The 20,114-nt window shown below is 40.5% G+C and overlaps 1 protein-coding gene and 1 long non-coding RNA gene across 4 annotated transcripts in view; one reads left to right on the top strand and one right to left on the bottom strand.

Annotated features, from left to right (window-relative positions):
• The window catches only part of TSNAX (translin associated factor X), a 41,197-nt gene extending 23,681 nt beyond the window's left edge, over positions 1–17,516 (top strand). For both annotated transcript variants that reach the window (XM_055810102.1, XM_055810103.1), the window contains 2 exons: positions 13,893–14,020; positions 15,706–17,516. In XM_055810102.1, the coding sequence (XP_055666077.1) occupies positions 13,893–14,020; positions 15,706–16,080 (503 nt within the window). In that variant the 3' untranslated portion in view covers positions 16,081–17,516. The remainder of the gene's footprint in view (positions 1–13,892; positions 14,021–15,705) is intronic.
• LOC106112615 (uncharacterized) lies at positions 1,884–19,958 on the bottom strand. 2 transcript variants are annotated; one of them, XR_001227010.3, is made up of 3 exons: positions 19,831–19,958; positions 2,174–2,340; positions 1,884–2,084 (listed from the first exon to the last, which is right to left on the bottom strand). It is a non-coding gene; the product is annotated as an uncharacterized LOC106112615 (long non-coding RNA). The 2 variants fall into 2 exon arrangements; XR_008748056.1 differs by having other exon boundaries at positions 1,884–2,340.
• Between the last annotated feature and the right edge of the window lie 156 nt (positions 19,959–20,114).

Below are 20,114 nucleotides of genomic sequence, written 5' to 3'. Positions count from 1 at the left end.
CATGAACATTTTTGAAAGCTTCATTGAGACTTGGAAACCTTATCTGAGTAACCCCTGAAGTTTGTAGTCCCATGAGAGTCATATAATGCTGTCTATAAAACAGCAGCATCTGAGGTCTTCTACCTCTTGAATCTTTGTGAGACCTCATGATAGGAACTATCAGCCTTGCCATGTGAGCAAACTTGTTATGGTGTAACCAGTTACCCAGCATTAGCTGCTTCACCTGAATTGTCTCTTATTTTCTGAGCATGTGGCGCTGTGTGGGTAAATTCAAAGAGGCATACCTCTCTCTGTTTTTACTGAGGGGTAGCTTGCCTGGGATTAGCTTGCATTCAGCTCGGATGTAAGAGCATGCCTACCTAGCAGAGAGATGGAAACCTACTGTGTGATAACTTCTGTGTGTACCTGTGTCGTACAAAGCAAGCGAGCAAACCTGATGCTAGGTTTCTACTTCCAGATTCTCTCCTGAGTAAAAAAAAAAATACTGTTTTTGGTTTTTAATCAAATTTGGAAAGTTAGATGTTTGGTTTTTGTATGAAAGATTTGTAAACTTAAGCTAGCCGTAGCAACCTGAAAACAAAGACATTAAGGAAAAATATTTGGTTCAGATTTTCTTTATGTATTTGGTAAATACTCATACATAGTCAACTACACTGGTTCTCCTGTATAATTGATTTCTGATTTGCATAAAGATACCTGTTAACATCAAAAGACACCTGAATAAACTCTTCAGAAAACGACTGAAAATATGCTGTCAGAAACAATTCAGCATTTCTAAAACTTTTCCCCAGTGGTTTAAATCTCACCTTCTTAAAGTGACTAAGATGTATTTGTCCTGAATTACTATAGACCTCTAGTAGAGGAAGTTTGTAGGCCTGCTGCATGCGTATGATGACTCAGTGCATCCACAGCTGCAAAGTTTTTGGAATAGAATAGGCTATTTCAGATGGAAGGGACCTACAACAATCATGTAGTCCTTACCAGTCATCTGCCTAACCACTTCAGGGCTGACCAAAAGTTGAAGTGTGTTAAGGGCATTGTCCAAATGCCTCTTAAATGCAGATAGGCTTGGGGCATCGACCTCCTCTCCAGGGAGCTTGTTCCAGTATTTGATCAGCTTCTTGGTAAAGAAATGCATGCTCCCTAATGTACGGTCTAAACCACCTCTGATGCAGCTTTGAACTATTCCCATGCGTCCTATCATTAGGTACCAGGGAGAAAAGCTCAGCACCTCCCTCTCCACTTCTCCTCAGGAAGCTGTAGAGAGCAATGAGGCTGCCCCTCAGTCTCCTCCTTTGCAAACAAGACAAACCCAAGCTAGCTGCTCCTCACAGGACATTCTTTCCAGCCCTTTTACCAGCTTTGTTGCCCTCCTCTGGACACATTCAAGGACTTTCACATCCTTTTAAAACTGTGGGGCCCAGAACTGCACGCAGTTACATACACCACAACAGCACATCCCTAACACTTGCATGGGACTTGGAGTGAGATTGTCATAGAATTAAAGAATTTTCTTACCACAGTCTTAAGATAACTTAAGAGAATGAATCTTTCTGACCTCTCCAGGTAAAAAGAAAGGACGGCAAAGAGATATTAGTACACTAAATAATAAGAGGGTGGAGAAGTAGACTCTGCTGTCTGCCTTTCCAGCAATCAGGTGTGCAGTCTTTCAAACAAATGTCTGAACTTCACGGGTTTGTGGACAGAACTGAAAGAGAGAAATACGCAGTCACCATTGCATTTCTGGAGTTTGAACTGGGAATGGCTGTACTTCTACCTTTTTCCTCTCTTCAAGTGACATGAGTAAGTGGCAAGTCTATGGAATCTCATCAGTTGTATAATACTGCCTGGCCCTGAGATCTCCCCATTGTTGCAGTCATTAGGTAGTTCTTATCTCGTTAAGAAGACTGTATATTAAATCCAGCTGAAATAAGTTGCCTTCATTCCATTTCTGTAGGTCATCCACAGTGTCTACTTAAATTCAGCTCTTCTATACGATGTTCCCCTGTGACGGAACTCAGTGCCAGCTGGGGTTCATTGTGTGTGTTTTGTAAGGGCACGTGTTAGAATATACGTGTGTGTCACTGAGAAGACAAGGGAATGCTTTTAGGCATGGTTTAAATGAACTTGTCAAGTATGAAATGCAAACCTTTAACCAGAGCTTCACTCTTACCTTGTTCATTAAAGCCTCTGCTCTCCAGTTAGGTATGGGGGTGGCAACAAAAGGAATATGCAGGTGTAAAGACTTGTAGACTCTTGATCATGCTGAAGCTAGGATCAAGGAGGTGTGAGAGACGTGAAGATGCTTGATGTCAGGATTATGAAGCTGAGATAGAAAACCTAGAAACATGAAGAATGAGGGGACAGTTAGATGAACAGCAGCTGTGAGGGGGAATGCTTTATTCCCTCTGCCCTGCACTGTGATAAGAATTTAAAGCGTTGCTTTAAGTTTTGTTTTTTAGTGTTTGATTGTTGCTTTGCTTTTTTCACAGTGGAAAAAGCTTGCATGCATTTTTGAAAATAAATGTAGCTAGGAGAAGTGTTAGATCTTCTGTCTATATATATTTCTTAGAGCTGTAAGTATTGACCTTCCTTTCACCTAGTTTTCAATTCCGATTTTGTATTCTAAAGAAAATCTGGAGAACTAGTTAAAAAGCTTTTTATGAACAAAAACATTGCCATTAAACTGCTTTTTTCTAAAAAAAGGGATAAAGAAACGCCTATGTCCCATATCTCAAAAGCAGCATGTCCAATTAACCTCAAACTTCCTAAAAATATTCTCCTTTGTCTTGAAACCAAACATGAAACATCCTCCTGTTCCCCACCCTACCTCTCGCAGAAAGAGTAAAATGGATCAAAACTGGGCTCATAATGGAAACCAGCGTAGCAGCCTTAGCTGGAGAGTCATGACTGTCTGCATAATAAAGCTGCCTAATACATATTTTATTCAGTATAACTGTTAGCCTATTAATAGAAGAGTGCTATGACTATAATGCTTGGGAATATTGTTTGCCACTTGTAATTGTTAAATGCTTTTTTTGGGGTTACTCCAAGCAGTTGTTCTTTTGACTTGAAGATAAAACAATTCTGGCAGAGCACTAAAGGAGTTTCATGCTTTCCCTCATTAAGAATAGTGCTAATGGCACGCAGGACGTTTCCCCAAAGGACACTTGCATGAGCTCAAACACTGAGTATAGCACTAATTGAACAACAACAAAAACTGATGACTGTTTTCTACACGTTTCTTAACAGTACAGATTGTCCCAGGGGATGATTAAACAAGCAAACAAAGAGATATTGAAATAATGAAGTCTTTTTTTAATGTAGAGTTCTTCATTTGTTATGTTAGAATGTTCTGCTTTGTTGATATTTTTAAAGCTTTACTATTTGTAATATAGAATTCCTGCTCCTTTGGCCCACTTTGCAGTGTATACCTTATATATCCTGTGAGGAAATGTGTACTGTTCCTTTAAAATTGTTGTGAGACTGTGCAAAAAAGGACTGAAGAAAGATTGTGTGAATTTATGAAGGGGAAGAAATTTTTGGGGATTTTATATATGTGTATATTTATGTGTTTGGGTATTTATATTCATATATATTTAAAATACTAAGGAAGATACCAATAGTATACAGGAAAGACCTGTACGAGCCTTAAAGACAAGAAAGAGGGTGCTCTGCAACATGTGCACGTGAGTCACAACAACCCCACTCAACACTGCAGGCTTGGGGAAGGGTGTCTGGGAAGCTGCCTGGTGGGAAAGGGCCTGGGGGTGCTGGTTGATGGACATCTGAACAGGAGCCAGCAGTGTGCCCAGGTGGCCAAGGCGGCCAGCAGCATCCTGGCTTGTAGCAGACACAGCGTGGCCAGCAGGAGCAGGGCAGTGCCCGTCCCCCTGCGCTGGGCACCGGTGAGGCCGCCCCTGGACCCCTGTGTTCAGCTTTGGGCCCCTCACTGCAGGGGGACGTGGAGGGGCTGGAGCGTGTCCAGAGCCGGGCAGGGGGCTGGGGCAGGGGCTGGGGCACCAGCCTTGTGAGGGGCGGCTGAGGGACCTGGGGGGGTTGGCCTGGAGAGGAGGGGGCTCAGGGGGGACCTGATCGCTCTCCGCAGCCACCTGACAGGAGGTTGTTGTGAGGTGCCTGTCTGTCTCTTCCTCTAAGTAACAAGTGATAGGACAAGAGGAAATGACCTCAAGTTGTGCCAGGAGGTTTAGATTTGATATTAAGAAAAATTCCTTCGCTGAAAGGGTGGTGAAGCATTGGAACAGTCTGCCCGGGAAGGTGGTGGAATCGACATCCCTGGAGGTATTTAGATGATGCGTGGCACTTAAGGACATGGTTTATTGGTGGAGTTGACATGCTAGGTTGTCGGTTGGACTTGATCTCAGAGGTCTTTTCCAGCCTAAGCAGTTCTATGATTCTCTTAGCATTTATGTAATTCTTCTAAGCATGTTATAAATCTGCTCCGTATAAATGCAAAACCTGTGCAATGCAGAGGGAAACTGAGACTTGCTTCATAGGTTGGCATTGTGTGGGATTTAATAGAGTACCTTTTAAGCATGATTTTGTTAAGTGCAATCTCTAGCTCTTCAAAGATTTGCTCAGTTTTTTTGTCCCTTAACCATAAGGATGTGTGAGAGAATTCTAAGGCTTTTGAGCTCTTAAACTATTTTCTGTAGGGCACCTTGGCTGAAAATCCTCTTCGAATGATAGTTTTAACTACATGTTGGTGTTTTTACAATGAGGTCATTAGATTCTGCTAGGAGTAAATATAGGTGTGATATTATCTTCACAGCTGATAACTGTACCTAAGACAAAATACGGAGTGAGAAGCCCATAATTATTCTGAGGCTTCTTCAGTAGTGCGGTACAGAGTGATGATAGGAGGTGCAACCAGAGCGTTGTTGGCTGACCTTTCTGTTTGCTGTGTGCCTGTGCGAGCAGCAGTGGTGAGTGCTGTAGTGTGCACAGAGAAGCTCATTAGCTCTTTATCATGTCTGCACTTGCTCTCAATAGGATTAGATGACGAGGCTGTAAAATGTCAGCACCTTGTCAAAACTATTGCTCTGTGACTGCTTCTGCCGCAGATGATGTGGGAAATTCTATGTAAAAGTTCAGCATTGACGCAGTCTAACACATAATTTATCTTGTGCAGGCTCTATTTGTGTTCTGAGAGAATGATATAATGGAGCTTATTTCTGTCTCCTGCCATTTAGAGTCACTTCAGGTGTGTAATCATACTGCAACAAACTGGATTGCTGGATTGGGCAAAGCCAGTTAAGTCTGCATGGATGAAAAGGAAATACTTTAATTGTATTAGAATACCATTTTTTAACTGCAGTATGTAGGACCACCAAGCATGATGCTGTAAGAAATGCTGTGGAGGTGAGTGAGGTCTGTCCAAGCAGGTGGATTTAGATTACTGGTTATTTAAGTAATATTAGGGATTTTTTTGGTATTGTATGAAGGATTTGGATTAGAACACAAACTAAAGGAACTATCCATGTAATGATTTCTATGTTAGCTGGGTTTTTGTTCTTAACTTATTCTGCTTGTTATGTAAAGAACATCTCATACTTGAGCTGTGCTAGCTACCTTTGTATTTGTGGACATCTGTGTATTTCTGAAGTAATACCAAGGTGAAGAACTATTCTGCTTGTTAGGAACAGTAGAAGTAGGACTTTTTTTCTTTTTTTTCTTAAGAAAGTTTAAAAACTAATAAAAATAGGTGGCATATTTAATCATAGGTTGGCAATACAAAGGAAGAGCTTTTTACAGAATGAGGAAGGTATCATGAATTGTCTTTTCCTGGGTGAGACATGTACTTGAATACACCTAAAACTTGAAAGGAAAGCTATCCATGAAGGAAGCGGTCAGGTTTCTGCAAGATGGTGGGAAACTGTAATAACACAGGAACAGGATGTAACTGAAGAATTAATCTCTCTGCTGTAGTGGGTGAGAGGTAAAATGCCAGAAATGGAAACAAAGTTTCCTGATTATACTGGAAAATTAACAGAATTTGTAGTGAATAAACCAGTATTTATCAGATCTAATTTTGTTCATTTGTTTCTCTGTTTTGTTACTTTCTCTGTTTATGTTCTCACATCACAAAGTGAGCCAACAAACTTAGTCAAACCGATTTTCTTCACTCTGCAAGTTGATTATTTGGAACTTGATATTCAGCTGACTGCATTTTACTACCCTTTGCTTATTTCTGGTTCAGGCCTTTTTTCTAGGTTCTTCCAGGGAAAATGAAAAATCAGCAACTGCAAAACCTCTCATGTTTTACTTTCTGCTGCAGGGTTTTTATTCCATACACAAAAACTTCAACTGGGAACATGAATGTGAATTCAGTTGTAATCACAGGGGGCATGCAGTATGTCAGCTAATCCCTGAATGAGCCATTGAGTTCAATGTCGGCTGTAAATTCAGCAGGAGCTGTTCAGGACAGTGTTAAGTCCGTAAGAAAAGCTATATACAGTCTTTTAAAGATGCTACTGTGGGTCAGGCCAAAGAAAGGTTGTCCTTTCCTAGTTCTAACTTAAGATCTAACTGTACTAGACAGTCTGAAACTAGTGACGTTGTTTGTCTTTTAATTCAGTTTCATAGCTAGCAAATGGAGGAGACCTTGTGCTCTAGCTCAGGAATTTTTTTTCAACTCTGCAGCTGTTAACATTCAGTTATTCACAGACCAGAACTCTCCAGCCTTTACAGGACTCAAGTGCAGGTGGAACATGAGAGAAGACCAAGAAAAATCTAGGAACTGTTTTTGTTTGTTTGTTTAAAATCACACAGGATTGTGTCATAGAGGAACTCCATTCCAGGAAACAACTAGTATAACACATCATGATTAGGTTTTTGTTTTGCAGTCACGTGGTGAGAAAGTTGGTGAGTGGTGATGTACCTTTTTTACTATCTCACCAGATCCATATTTATGAAGATAAATGGCCACCACTGGTTCTTCTGACATGCTAGTGAGTTGGGGCTATTGCATGGAAATGACATTGTCTTGAGGAGAACTTTCACTGGGGCTTGAACTGAAGAAGCTGTGTTTTGTTAGGTGCTCTTCCTTCTTTGATCATTTAACATCCTGGCTGAGTCAGAGCTTCCTTTCTTTGGTGGCTTGAACACAAAGCCTGAAGGCTGTAGTAGTGTAAAATTTGCCATCTAACTGAATGACTTTTAAAACTCTGTATCAATTATCAAGGCAGTTGGAGGTAGTCAAAGCAATCAGGAAGACTTACTTGTCACAAGAGTAACTTTGGTTTTTTTGTTTGTTTTTTACTCATGTAGTACAGTGACTGCTCTTCAGAACTGCTGCTTTTTTTGGGGAGAAATAAACAAGAAACCCCAGAACAAACCCTTCAGAACAAAAAACTTTGTTACAAAATTATATCCCTCGGGTCTTCAAGTAGAAGCAAAATGAAAGCTTATGAATTTCTCATCTGCTATGAGTCATCTGCAAAAAACCTAGTGTTTGTCATATGTACATATGTGTTTCTAGTAACAATAACAAAAAGGCTTGATTAAACTGTTCTCTGCAATGAGAGATTAGAATACTCTTTGCAGTTTTGTGCAGGGGTTTTGTGCCTGTTTGGGGAAATAATTTAACTCTCACAGGCACCTGTGCCTATTAAATAGGGAACCTGTATTATCTGCAGTTAATGGGAAAACAGACTGATTTTGGGATTACCTTTTCCATAAAGTGGATGTACATTCAACGTTAAACAAAGTGCAAACAATATTAACACTTCAGTCTCTGAAATGCATCACTTCAACACATGCAGCTAGAAGGGAAGATGAGCACAGATATGTCAAGTAGCAGCTGACTAATCACCAAAACATTCAGGGCTTAATATGAGAAGTTTGCATCAGTTCAATTATTGATATAATAGTAAACCAGTTTAGACAAATCACTGTTAGATGTAATGTACATTCTTATTTATATTCCTTTAGTAATCAGTTCAAGGTTATCTAAAATACGTTTTTCTGACAGGTATTCATATCTGGCTTCGTACTGACTCCTAAATTAATTTCAAAACTGGATTGATAAAATGAAGCAGTTTATTCATGTGGATGTGGACTTACCTGTGTTGTTTGTCTCCCCAGTTCCCTTAAAAATTCTTTTGACGTATTAGTGAATAGAATTATCTTTTTTTTCATTTGTAAGCTTTTATGGGCGTTTGTTCTAGTGCTTTTATTTGTATTTGTTAGTCCCATTTTATAAAATTAATCCCTGTGTGGAATTATTCTTTTAAGCCATTTTCACAACAGGATGTCCAGAGCATGCCTGCCTCTGAGGCTAGCTGGCTTCATGCTCTTTCAGTCTGCTATTACAAAATTAACCTTTGACTTCACACTCACAATCAACAAAGCAGTTGGATTGTTTCACAGCCTCAGTTTTAGTTTAATTACTTAAGTTTTTATAACTTGTGCCTGGGAAGAGACCTGTGAATCTAAGGAAGCATTGCCAAGTCTGTAGACAACTTAAATGGGAAAGGCCAAGTTGTGAATTGTCAGTTTCATCTTAATAGGATCCTGACTCTGAAGCAAAATGATTTAATTTGTGTATTAATACTTTTCAATTTATTGCTTGTACTTGTTTCAGTTGATGTACCCAGTTAATTATTTGCTTACTTCACCAGTTCTCCCCTTCGCTGATCAATACACTTGTAGAAATGTGTTAAGTCTACCATCCTTCCCATATTTTGCAGAGCTTAGTAATAAGGGCTGTCTAGTTTAACTTTGGTTTTTCTCTAGTTGGGATTTTCACAGAAATATGACTTCTTTTTTTTTTCTGGGTTGTGGGGGGTTCTGTGGGTTTTGGTGTGGGTTTTTGTTTGTTTGTTGGTTTTGGGGTTTGTTCTTAATGAGAATGTGACTTGCCAGCCTGAACATGATGATAAGATAGAGCTGTGGCTGTGCTGTTTTGATTTTGTAATGAATTTGCAAGTGGTTAGTTTCACATGACTTGCCCTGTAAATAATGTGCCCCACCCTTCATATAGTGATCTGGAGGAAACTTGCTGTGTATATTTTCCTCCCATCTTCCTAGTGGCTGCTGTTGGTGTGTGATTCCTGCTGCATGGTTTAGGGGAGGAGCTGTGTAAGAGAACACAGGCTGTCATCTGCTTGTGTCCCAACCGTCAGCATAGGCTGCTCTGTGAGCAAAAAGATGCAGAGAAAGAGGAAGGAAAGAGGACAAAGGGATAGAAAGAACATGAGTTTGAGAAGGAATAGGAAAAGAAGCAGCTTATTCAGGAATATGACAGGTAACATTGACGTTGCTAACCTTGAGAATTGAGAGGCATGAAATCCTTTTTAACCCGTTTTTAAACTGTTGAAAAGATACTTAAAGGAGGAAATGAAGTAAAAATTTTAGGAGGAAACTTTGACCTCGTTTGACCTGTTGTTCTGGATTAAAACTTCCATGCATGCATGCATGCAGGTACATCTCGGGTGGAATTAGATTCTGTTTACCCTAACCTGACTCCTGCAATTAAAGTATATCTATTCTTTGATTATTTTTTTTTTTTAATAGAACCATCTTTTCCTACCCCTTATGCACTCATTTGACCCTTTGAGTACTCCAATAACTTGTTTTTTTGAAGAAAGCTGATTTCTTGCTGAGTTTCTTAGAGAAATTACTTAACAGTTCTTTCTTGGAGCTTGCATATGTAGATGAGGAGAAATGTCTTAAATATCAACTGATACAGCTGGCAAAAAAAAGTGCACAAACTTTTAGGCACAAAATCTCCTTTCACTCTCAGAAGATATCTCAGTGTAACTTTCTACTTCTTTTGTAGAAAATAAGTTTTTAAAATACAGAGTGAAGCTCTTACACTGGGTTACTGTAACTTGTCACTAGTGTCAGCTATTTATATAGAATAGATGTAATAAAGTATCAAAATACTTAATAATTTTGTTACCTTACATCTGTAATTATAAGAAGTGGTAGTAGAAATAATACAGTGCTTTTAATTGGGATTTTTGGTCCAAGTACTAGAAAAAAAAATTACATAAAAGGCAGTCTTACAAACTATTCCATTACTGGCAGCTCAATCAGTAAATAAGCCAATTTTGGAATAAATCCAAAACAAAAGCATGAGGGGAAAGGTATTGTTGGATGGTGTAGTGAAATGGGATGGGGTTTTTCACCTTGGGGATTATTTGCTGAAAATAGCGGATGTCCTACCATTAAGCTAAAATATAACATGTTTAAACATCCTTCTACCTGCACCTGGAAACACCTTATTTCAAGGTCTTGGGTCATTGAAGTGTCATCTTGTAGCTACTTCTGCAAGAAGGACTTTAAAAAGAAAAAAAAAAAAGTCGAATATGAATGTTCTTTGCAAAGTAGTTGTTACCAGGATTTGTTACCGGTCTATTTGTAATGGTGACAGCTTTAAATGAGGTTTTGTAGTAAATAGTGGGAGATCCCTAATTGTGAAAAGATGACAGTAAATGACAAACCAGACTGTGTGCACAACACTCACATGATGGTGTTAAACAGAAGGAGCAAGAAGAGTGGAACATGTCAGCTAGGGTGGGATGGTGGGAGGAAGCAAAAACTGTGTGCTTATACATACATATATATACACATATGCCTATATAAAAAAAATACATAAAAATAAATGAATGGAAGAGCCAAACACTTCTCCTGGAAAAGGACAAAGTGTGTGTGGAATAGTGGAGTGAGCTGAAACTGGAAGTTATGATTGATCGAGAAAGCTGTTTACTAAAAAGTTTGAGAGCCGATTTGATCTCTCTGAGAACTTGGGAAAACGCCAGGTTGATTCTTCATATGCGATAGTCTTCTCCACAGATAGTAGATTCTCACACAGATGTTGTTGTGTGAGTGCAGCTGTTTCTGGTAGTGTACAGCTTGTCCACAGAAAAAGCCAAAATTTCGTAATGAATTACTGGCTGTGTTACATCACAGGGTAAGTCAGGAAGGGAATGGGTGATGAAATCTACCTCTCTGCAACTTCTGAAGTTATTTATCTTAGAAGATCCTGAGTAGCTTTTATCTAGTATTCTTCTATTGCTTGTGCCCAGAATGCTTTACCTGAATTCAGTTGATTAAATTATTGTATTTAATTGGTCTTGCAGCTCTGTGTCTGTGTTCTGACTTGTGAACAGTAGTGCTAAGTGTGGCTTTGGTTGCTGGATGCTTATTCTGCTTTTCCCGCTGCTGCTGTACAGAAGCATAAGAGGTGCAGGCTAAATTGCCATTTGAATTGCCTCTGCTCACCTTGCAAATACATATTTAAAAGGAAAAAAATGCAGGTCACTTATCACGCTTTTGTGACTGTATGTATAAAGCCTTCTGCAACTGAATTTTCCCTGGAGGTTACCTCTAGTTTTTCGGAGGTATTTCCACCCTCTTCTGTTATTCACGTATGTGTTGTCATCTTTTTGATTTAGACTTTTTCTTTGATCCAGATGAAGTCTAAATTTGCTGCTTCTGCATATCTCCGTAGGCTGAGGTCCTGGCCCTGTAGAAGTCAGTTGAGGATTTAAAAATTATTCTAATGGAACTAAGATTCTATTTCTGGTACCCTTGGGTACCTCCACATTTTCTCACTTCATGGACTAGTAAAACTATTGTCTAATCCTGGCTCTCCTGCAGCCTGATACGGCCATGGCACCTCGTTGTTTCTCATGAAGTGAAGCCATCCCCTTAAAACAGCTCAGAATGGCTCTACTGAGCCATCTCTGTCATATTACAGTCTGTTCTTTTGATTTCCTCCTTTGGTGCTTTCTCTGTCCATAGGTCAGATATACACGTGCATTGAGTTTGTCTTCAGGGCTTTTTTTAGCTTAGTCCTGCCATGGCTGTTTGTTCCAGGTTTGTTTCTGCTTTTTTTCCACCGACAGTGCCAACTTCAGCTTTCTGCTTATGAACTTTTCCCACATGCTTTCCCCAAATATGTGCTCTGCACATAAGAAAAAACTGACAGCCTGTGAATTTGCTGTCTGAACATTCAAGCTCTTTTTTAGATCTCACCTTAGCTATAACACATACAGAAAATCACCATCTGCTAAGTAGGTAGCGAGCGGTGATTGTGGCAGGTGGCTACAGATGGTGTACAAATTGGTACAAGCTACGTTTGTTATCCCATCTTTCATTTCCTTGCCAACACACCAGCTCCTTTTGTCCCCCTGCATTTTTAGAGTGAAAGTTCTTTTGGACAAAGCTGTTGTCCAGTATATTCCTCTTATTGGATATCACAGTCCTGTGTGTTTGATTTTGGGTTTTGTTTTGTTGTTTTGCTTGTGGGGTTTTTTTATGTTGGTTTTTTTTTTTTTCTGGCGTGATTTGTAACAACAGATGCTTTGTCCTGAACATGAATTTCACCTCACCTGCATGTTTTAAGGAGCCTGTTCACCAATTCCTGCAAAACAGAGAGGTGGGAAATTCAGTTTTAAGCAAGTATCTACTGTTGCTAGTAAGGTGAAACAAAGGAAACTTCTTTTTTGTAGGTGAGCTGCCTTGCTTTTGATTTATCTGCAGTCTTTTTCTCTGCACTGTGTCCTGTTTCTTTGTAAGCTTGTGAAATAGTAATCTGCACTCTCCACCATATGAATGCTGTATTTTAAAAGCTCCATTATCATGGAGTGGTTTGTGTTGGAAGGGACCTTTAAAGGTCATCTAGTTGAGCCCCCCTGCAATGAGCAGGGACGTTTTTGACTAGATCAAGTTGCTCAGAGCCCTGTCCAGCCTGATCTTGAATGTTTCCAGGGATGGGGGCATCTACCATCTCTCTGGGCAACCTGTTCCAGTGTTTCAACACTCACTGTAAAAAATTTCTTCCTTATGTCTAGTCTGAATCTGCCCTCTGTTAGTTTAAAACCATTACCCCTTGTCCTATTGCAACAGGCCCTACTAAAAAGTCTGTCCCCATCTTTCTTATAGGCCCCCTTTAAGTACTGAAAGGCTGCAGTAAGGTCTCCCTGGAGCCTTCTCCTCTCCAGGCTGAACAACCCCAGCTCTCTTGGCCTTTCTTCACAGGAGAGATGATCCATCCCTCATCATTTTTGTGGCCCTCCTCTGGACCTGCTCTAACAGGTCATGTCTTTCCTGTGCTGAGGGCTCCAGGGCTGGATGCAATGCTCCAGGTGGGGTCTCACCAGCATGAAGCAGAGGGGCAGAATGACCTCCCTCGACCTGCTGGTCACCCTTCTTTTGATGCAGCCCAGCATACTGTTGGCTCTCTGGGTTGCGAGTGCACATTGTTGGCTCACATCCAGTTTTGCGTCCACCAGCACCCCCAAGTTCTCCATAGGGCTGCTCTCAATCCCTGCATCCCCCGGCCTGCATTGATACCAGGGGTTGCCCTGACCCAGGTGCAGGACCTTGCACTCAGACTTGTTGAACTTTGTGAGGTTCGCTCAGGCCCACTTCTTAAGCATGTCCAGGTCCCTTTGGATGGGACTTCATCTCTCAGGCATGTCAACCACACCACAGCTTGGTGTCATCAGCCAACTTGCTGAGGGTGCACTCAATCCCACTGTGTTACTGATGAAGATATTAAACCAGTACTAGTCCCAATACAGACCCCTGGAGGGGCATTATGGGGAGCTGCTGTTCAGTATGTTTCTGAGAGTAACATGATGCTTTACACTGAAATTACAGAAGGTTCTGAATAATGAAAAATGCAGTTGGAATGAAAACTTGAAGATGTTTATCTACTGTGTTCTTGGTCTGGTTTTCGTACTTAAGAAGCATGTTATGTTGGATTATCTTTCAATGTTATTTCTGGATTATCTTAGCTTTCACTTTTTGCTAGTAAACTTAAAATAGTCTCACTTAAAAGATTTCAAAAAATAAATATATGTGAGCCTAGATCGCTGCTGGAAAGTTTGAATCATTAGTTAATTCTGTTTTTGCAGGACTTCAAGAATATGTTGAGGCCGTCTCATTTCAGTATTTTATCAAAACACGATCTTTGATTAGTGTTGAAGAGATCAACAAACAACTAATATTTACAGCAGAAGACAGAGAAGAAACAACAAACAAGGTAAAGAGTTTTTCTTTCCTCATGTAACAAACATCTTTCTGGGGTGGAAATGCAGTGAGTAGTCTTAGTCACATTTTTGGCATCTGATTAAATAAGGCCAGTTGGTGGAACGGTGTTAGATACACATATGGGCTTTCACTCACTTGTTCAAAACGTGCTTTTTATTCTGACAAGTCGTAAACTAAATCCATGGGATACGAGTTTATAAATTTCACATCCTTTTTATGCAGAGCAAACTGAACTCCTTCTCATAGGGGGAAAGATCCAGGATAGTGAAGTATCAGCAAAACATATGAGAGGAGGGGTATTTAGTGGCAGGGACTGCCTGTAAGACCTACTGGTGTATAGTGATGTAGCGGAAGTTGGGGGAGACAAGTGAATCCAGGGCAGGATGAACTCCATGAATGAAATCTTACTGCTGGTACTGAGCTAGTCACAAAAGGCACTGTATTTGGCTTCTGTTAAAATGCGCTACATATGTCTGAGCTTGGTCGTTTGTAATTTTCCTGGAGTTGATCTTGATGCTTCCTCTCAGAGGACAAGCTTGTGTCCCATCATACCTTAGCTCTAACACCATAGCTGCTGTTTCTTGACTTGCCCATACTTCTACCCTGCCCTAAATAGGACTTTTTGCATAGGGACATACTGCTGCCAGCGACCACAGCAAACCGGGTACAGTTTGATTGTTGACAAGGGACAAAAGGCAATTTTGTAGGAACGTACAGAAATGCATGTGCAGTGCATGTGCAGTGTACAGTAATGCACAGCACTACTGCTTTAGGTGAATTCCCAAGTCTGCTTCTGTTGAAGAGATTCTGCTGTAAAGCACTTCTTACTCTTTCTTCATTCTCTTGGTAAGCTATTTGCAAAGAAGCCAAGTTTGTAGCTTAAGTTAATTTCTTCCTACTGAAGGCAAACCCATTGTGGCACACTTGTTTTATAAATTGTGAAGTTGTTAACCCCTGCGTACATGCCTCTGACCAGATTTGTGAATTCAGGTGGATAGTATGTTATGGGAACAAGGGAACAGAAAGAAACCTGCGTTGTCTCCCATATTACCCATATTTTGGCAATAAAAAGTACTTGGATACAAGAGCAAACTTGTAACTTTGTGGTGAGTTTTCTTCATGAAGTATGTTGTTACTGTTTTAATAAGTTCAGCTGATATAAAATGGATCTGAGAGAGCTATACCCATCAGCGTCTTGTAGAAAATGTATTTTGAAAGTCAGGATGCTATTACAAAATCGCATCATTTGTTTTCACAATGCAGACTCTTTTTGATTCTTCATTGCTTTGGTAGCTTTGGACAGACCATTTAGGGAAAATTCAAATCTATTAGGCTGCAATCCTTCAGCCAAAAAAACCCCAAAAGCAACTGCAAATAAATGTTGATACAAAGGTGTGATAATTCTGTTTGTAAATAGAGATGGTAGAGGCAAGGTATGTTTATCATGCTTGCTAGAATGGAAATCACATCTCAAGTAGAAATGATGCTTTTGTACCTTCCAGTATGCTGGAAGGAGGTTAGTACTCCTGAAAACAGACTGTGGAAGTGCCATGCAATGTAATTTTCCAGAATGTTTCCAATTACCAGTTATATTAGATAAGTTGGTGTGTATTTGAACCATTATAGACTGCTTTTTCATAGTTCCCTGTACTGGACTTTGTTCTGTTCTGTTCTCAGACCTCCAATTCCCATGATAAACAGCCTCATGCTTGGAGCCTGAAGGTAACACCTGTAGATTACCTGCTGGGAGTGGCAGACCTAACTGGAGAGCTGATGCGGCTGTGCATCAGCAGTGTTGGAAATGGTGACATCGACACGCCTTTTGAACTGAGCCAGTTCTTACGTCAGATTTATGATGGTTTTACTTTCATTGGCAACACTGGACCTTATGAAGTATCTAAGAAGTTGTATACCTTGAAACAGAGTCTGGCAAAAGTGGAGAATGCCTGCTACACGTTAAAAGTACGGGGATCTGAAATCCCAAAGCACATGCTGGCTGATGTGTTCTCCACCAAAACGGAGTTGATTGACCAAGAGGAGGGTCTTTCTTAAAATAAGGAGACTGTTCCAACTCAGAAGTGAAGAGGACTTCGAGAAAGCTTTTTTTGTTATGGTTTGTGGAGTTTTGACTCTTCTCAAAGCTTTTTAGGTAGAGACAGTTTTAGTTTTATCTATGAGAAGATGGTTTGCAGTGGAAATTTGTAACCAAAAATACTTTTTATGATGTGCAAGAGAACAAATGTTTGACTTTGTCCTCTTGGTATGGAATCTCCTGTATTGTATCTTCTTTCAGAACAACCAACATTTACACTGCGCTCTACACCAGTGACTGTCTGTTGTGTGAGTCACCTGAAACTGTTACGGTTGCTGTTACCACTTTTCAGCGAGCCTAGCAGTGGGAAAAAAAATGGTTGGGACCGTTATTTAGCATTATCATAGGTTTCTGCTGACTTGTTTCTGAGTATTTGGGTTCTATAGTCATGTTATACATAAAACAATGTTATGTGTAAGTTCATCCCTTGACTTGAAACTGAGGTCTCAAAGGTGCCATGTAACTTGTTTTCTCTGATTATGCTTTTGAGCGTAGAACTGAAGCTAAGTCAACTTTTCACCAATTGACAGTGAAGCTGATTGCACCAGGCAATTACTACTGTGCACTCATTATTTTGGGGCTCTGTTTAAATTGAGCTCTGTTCAAGTTAACACTGGTACTTGACAGTTTTGACATGAGCTAGAAAATCCACACACACATGAAAGTGGAATGTATTGGTTTACATTTTTTGTAATACAGTTTAATGCAGAATCTGACATCTTTCTGTTTGTAGAGAAAAGCAGAAGACCTGCCAAGTGTGTTTAACGTGAATAATTTGGTGTTAGGACAATCAGGTTTTGGCCAAAACAACTACGGTGTGGTGTTGGAAGTCTGTTCTCCATTGTTTGTGCTGCCCTGAGGACCTCCAGTGTGGTTGAACTGGTTTGAGTGAAAAAGGGCTACCCAAGCTTTAAATATCTGTTAGCAGGAACTATATAATGTGCATGTTTCTATGGAAAGGAAATTGCAAACAGAAATAAGGCAGACATTCTGACTTCCACGTTTATCTTTGAGGTGGGTATGTCACTATTGGCAAAAAATCAGGGCTTTCTGCCGGTGTCTGAAGTTATGAAAGTTTGATAATGTACATTATGCTAAAGGAAAACAGATAAAACAACATGATCTTTAGACTCCAGGAAACAGGCCTCCCAACTGCAATTGAAAATACTGCATGTTTTTTATTTCCACTTCCATATGCTGTGATACTGCCAATATTTTTCCCATGAGCATGTCCTGAGTAGCTTGGATCATCAGATGTATGGATAGGAATGGGTAAATACATTTCTGTCACATTTTTCCATTGTTTCCACATAAAGCAGTATGTGGTGGGTTGAACAAGGAGCAGCTTTTTTTCCTATTGTTTAATACTGTTTTTTACAATAAATTCTGAAAAGTAGTCACTGTCTGTACGTTGGTCCTTTTGCCTGTCGGTCCCAGTGGTAAATAATGGTGTGGAGTTCCCACTGTGCAGGACTTGGCTTGGAAGTTTCACTCCGTTCCTATATTCATACTTTGAGAGGCACTTTCTAATCCTGAATCTTTTTTCTCTTTATCCCTGAACTTCATTCTAGGAAGCCTAAAAGCTAGTTAGGATAGAAACTTCATGTGATGCTCTTAAATTAAAGAAATGCAGAGGATTTAGATGACAATACAAATTTAATGCTGGAATAAATCTATGTCAGTACCCACATTTTTACATCTCTGCTTGTTTTTTCTCTGCTTTTTTCCCCGATTGGTGGAGAGGAGAGAAAGAAGGATACTTATTAATAAGGAGTGGTTTGGTTTCTGCCCACCCTGAAATGTATGTGTTTAGTATTTCAGTTGATGCAGGTAAGAGTATAGTTCTGTGTCTTTTGGCACAGCTAAATTTGCTGCAAGTTACTGCTTGCTGAGCGTGTGTGTGAAGTGAAAGCAGATACTATTAGAGGTATTGTGTGATATTGAACAGAGAGGTCTGTCTCTTGTCTGTCCCAGCAGCTATCTGGTGGAATTCAAAAATTTCCATGGCACAGTTTGAAAAGGGATGAGATGAACACCAGCACATGGCAGTGCTTGGCCAGGTGACGTTCCGCCACTAGCCGTGGAATGAGCACACAGCGGCCACCACTTCAGTCACAGTCACCTGCTTTTGTACGTCACTCATTAGAATTACAGATGCCTAAAAAGAATACTTTTTTTCCTAGCAACTTTTATAAGTAGAGGTGCTTTCAAAAAATACATCTTGGTCCTAATGATATTAAGATTCAAATTTTCTGGAAGGCAAGAGAAAACTTGTAAATGACAGATGTGATTTCTAAACTTCAGGCTGCGGGCGCGTGATCAAGAGCTGTGAATAATTTCAAATAGGGAGCAAAGTGTATGTGTGGTGTATTAAATACCAGCACAGATGGGAAATAGCTAATGGCCTGCAAACCTCCTGCTCAAGGAAATATTTTCCCCAAAAAACAATTACACTGTAGCTATTTGAAAAGTGACAGACATTTATCAGCAAAACAAGCTGCTAAACAAGCAATGGCAATTTTCCCATTTCTTATCCCGTTACTCTGTGGAGCTATTGATACGCTTGGTCTACGGCCAGAACAGGACTACGTCATGGCAGATGTTTCACGAGGGCAGCTCTGCGTGCTAAAAATCATCTGCCTTTCTGGAATCTCCTTTCTCAGAAATGATTTTTCTTTATGAGTTTGCTTTTTTCCCTGACTATTAATTTGCAATGAGGAAAATAAACCAAACTGCATTTAGCTTTCCAGAACTGCTGAAGAAGTTATACAAGAGAAACTTCCTGTTGACAGGACACGTATGTCTGTCTACTTGGAGTCCTGCTTACTTGGATTTTCAGTAAGTTTATTGAACATCAAAAGCAAATAAATTAAAATAGGACCTTTTATAACATTTTAGCGTATTAGGCGTCTTATGGAATTCTATGGACCGGATTCTGGCGCTGCCCTCAAAGAGTTTGCAATTTAAGAGCAGGCAGAAGAGTAGCCAAGACAAACAAAAGGAAGATGGTAGAAAGCGGGGGTGGGGCGGAGGGGGGGGGAGATGAAGTGACAGGATTTTTACTGGAAAACTCTGTGTGGTAGTAGGTTGGTTCACCGCTTCCCATTTCAGAAAAGAAACTTGTCAAAACTTCAGAAAGTCTGAAGTGTGACAGTAAAGGGTTAGCTGGGAAGGGTGAAGGCACTGGAGAGGCAAAATGGAAGGAAGTGAGGTAGAGACAAAGGGGGGAAGAGTGGCAAGGAGTGGGACAGCATGGAGGAAGAGCAGGCTGGGCTGCAGCATAGCGGGTGCACATGAGGAGGGTGGGACTGGGGAGGACGTGGCACAGGAAGAGCCCTGCAAGAACTTGGAAACAACACTTTGAAACCAGGTGACTCGGCTGTAAAAGACTTGGGGAGTTAACTGTAGGAACTGAATTTAAAATGACCCCAAGGTCTGCAAGGCATCTGGCTATCCTTGGGTCACAAACAAGGGGAACTTGATTTTCTGAGCAGCTGAGAACCTGCAGGTCCTGGACTGAGCAGGGTTTACAGGCTTCCAGCCGTGCTGTTGCAAATCAACAAGGGCTTGGTTCCCATCCCACCCACCTTCCCGCGCACGTTCCCTTCGCTCCCGTGTTGGTAGCCACAAACATTGATGTTTGAACTACCACCATTTGCAGCTGTTAGAGACATGGTTAGATACAGGTTTTAACATAAAGGAATGCTTACGGTGACCACCGTTTTCCCTTCGTGTGCTGTTTACGTGTCCATTTTGCTGTCACTGCTGCTTCAGCCCCTCTGTTTCTTCCCTTTCTTAGGCTGTACCGTTCTTTTGAGCCATTGATGGTGTCCATCCCATGGTTCGGTTCTTTCCATGTTTAGCTGGAATCCTGGGGTAAAACATCTCCATGCAGGAAGAGAAATCAGTTGGTTTCTTAGGTAGGTTTGTCTACTTGCACTTCCACATTTGGGAGCAGTGCTTTGGCTGGGAGGGGAGAGGTCTGCTCTCCTCC

Source organism: Falco peregrinus, chromosome 7 (genome assembly GCF_023634155.1).
Source record: "Falco peregrinus isolate bFalPer1 chromosome 7, bFalPer1.pri, whole genome shotgun sequence".
NCBI classification, from domain to species: Eukaryota; Metazoa; Chordata; class Aves; order Falconiformes; family Falconidae; genus Falco; species Falco peregrinus.
Note: the sequence above shows the minus strand (reverse complement) of the source record. Positions and strands in the feature narration are given on the sequence as shown.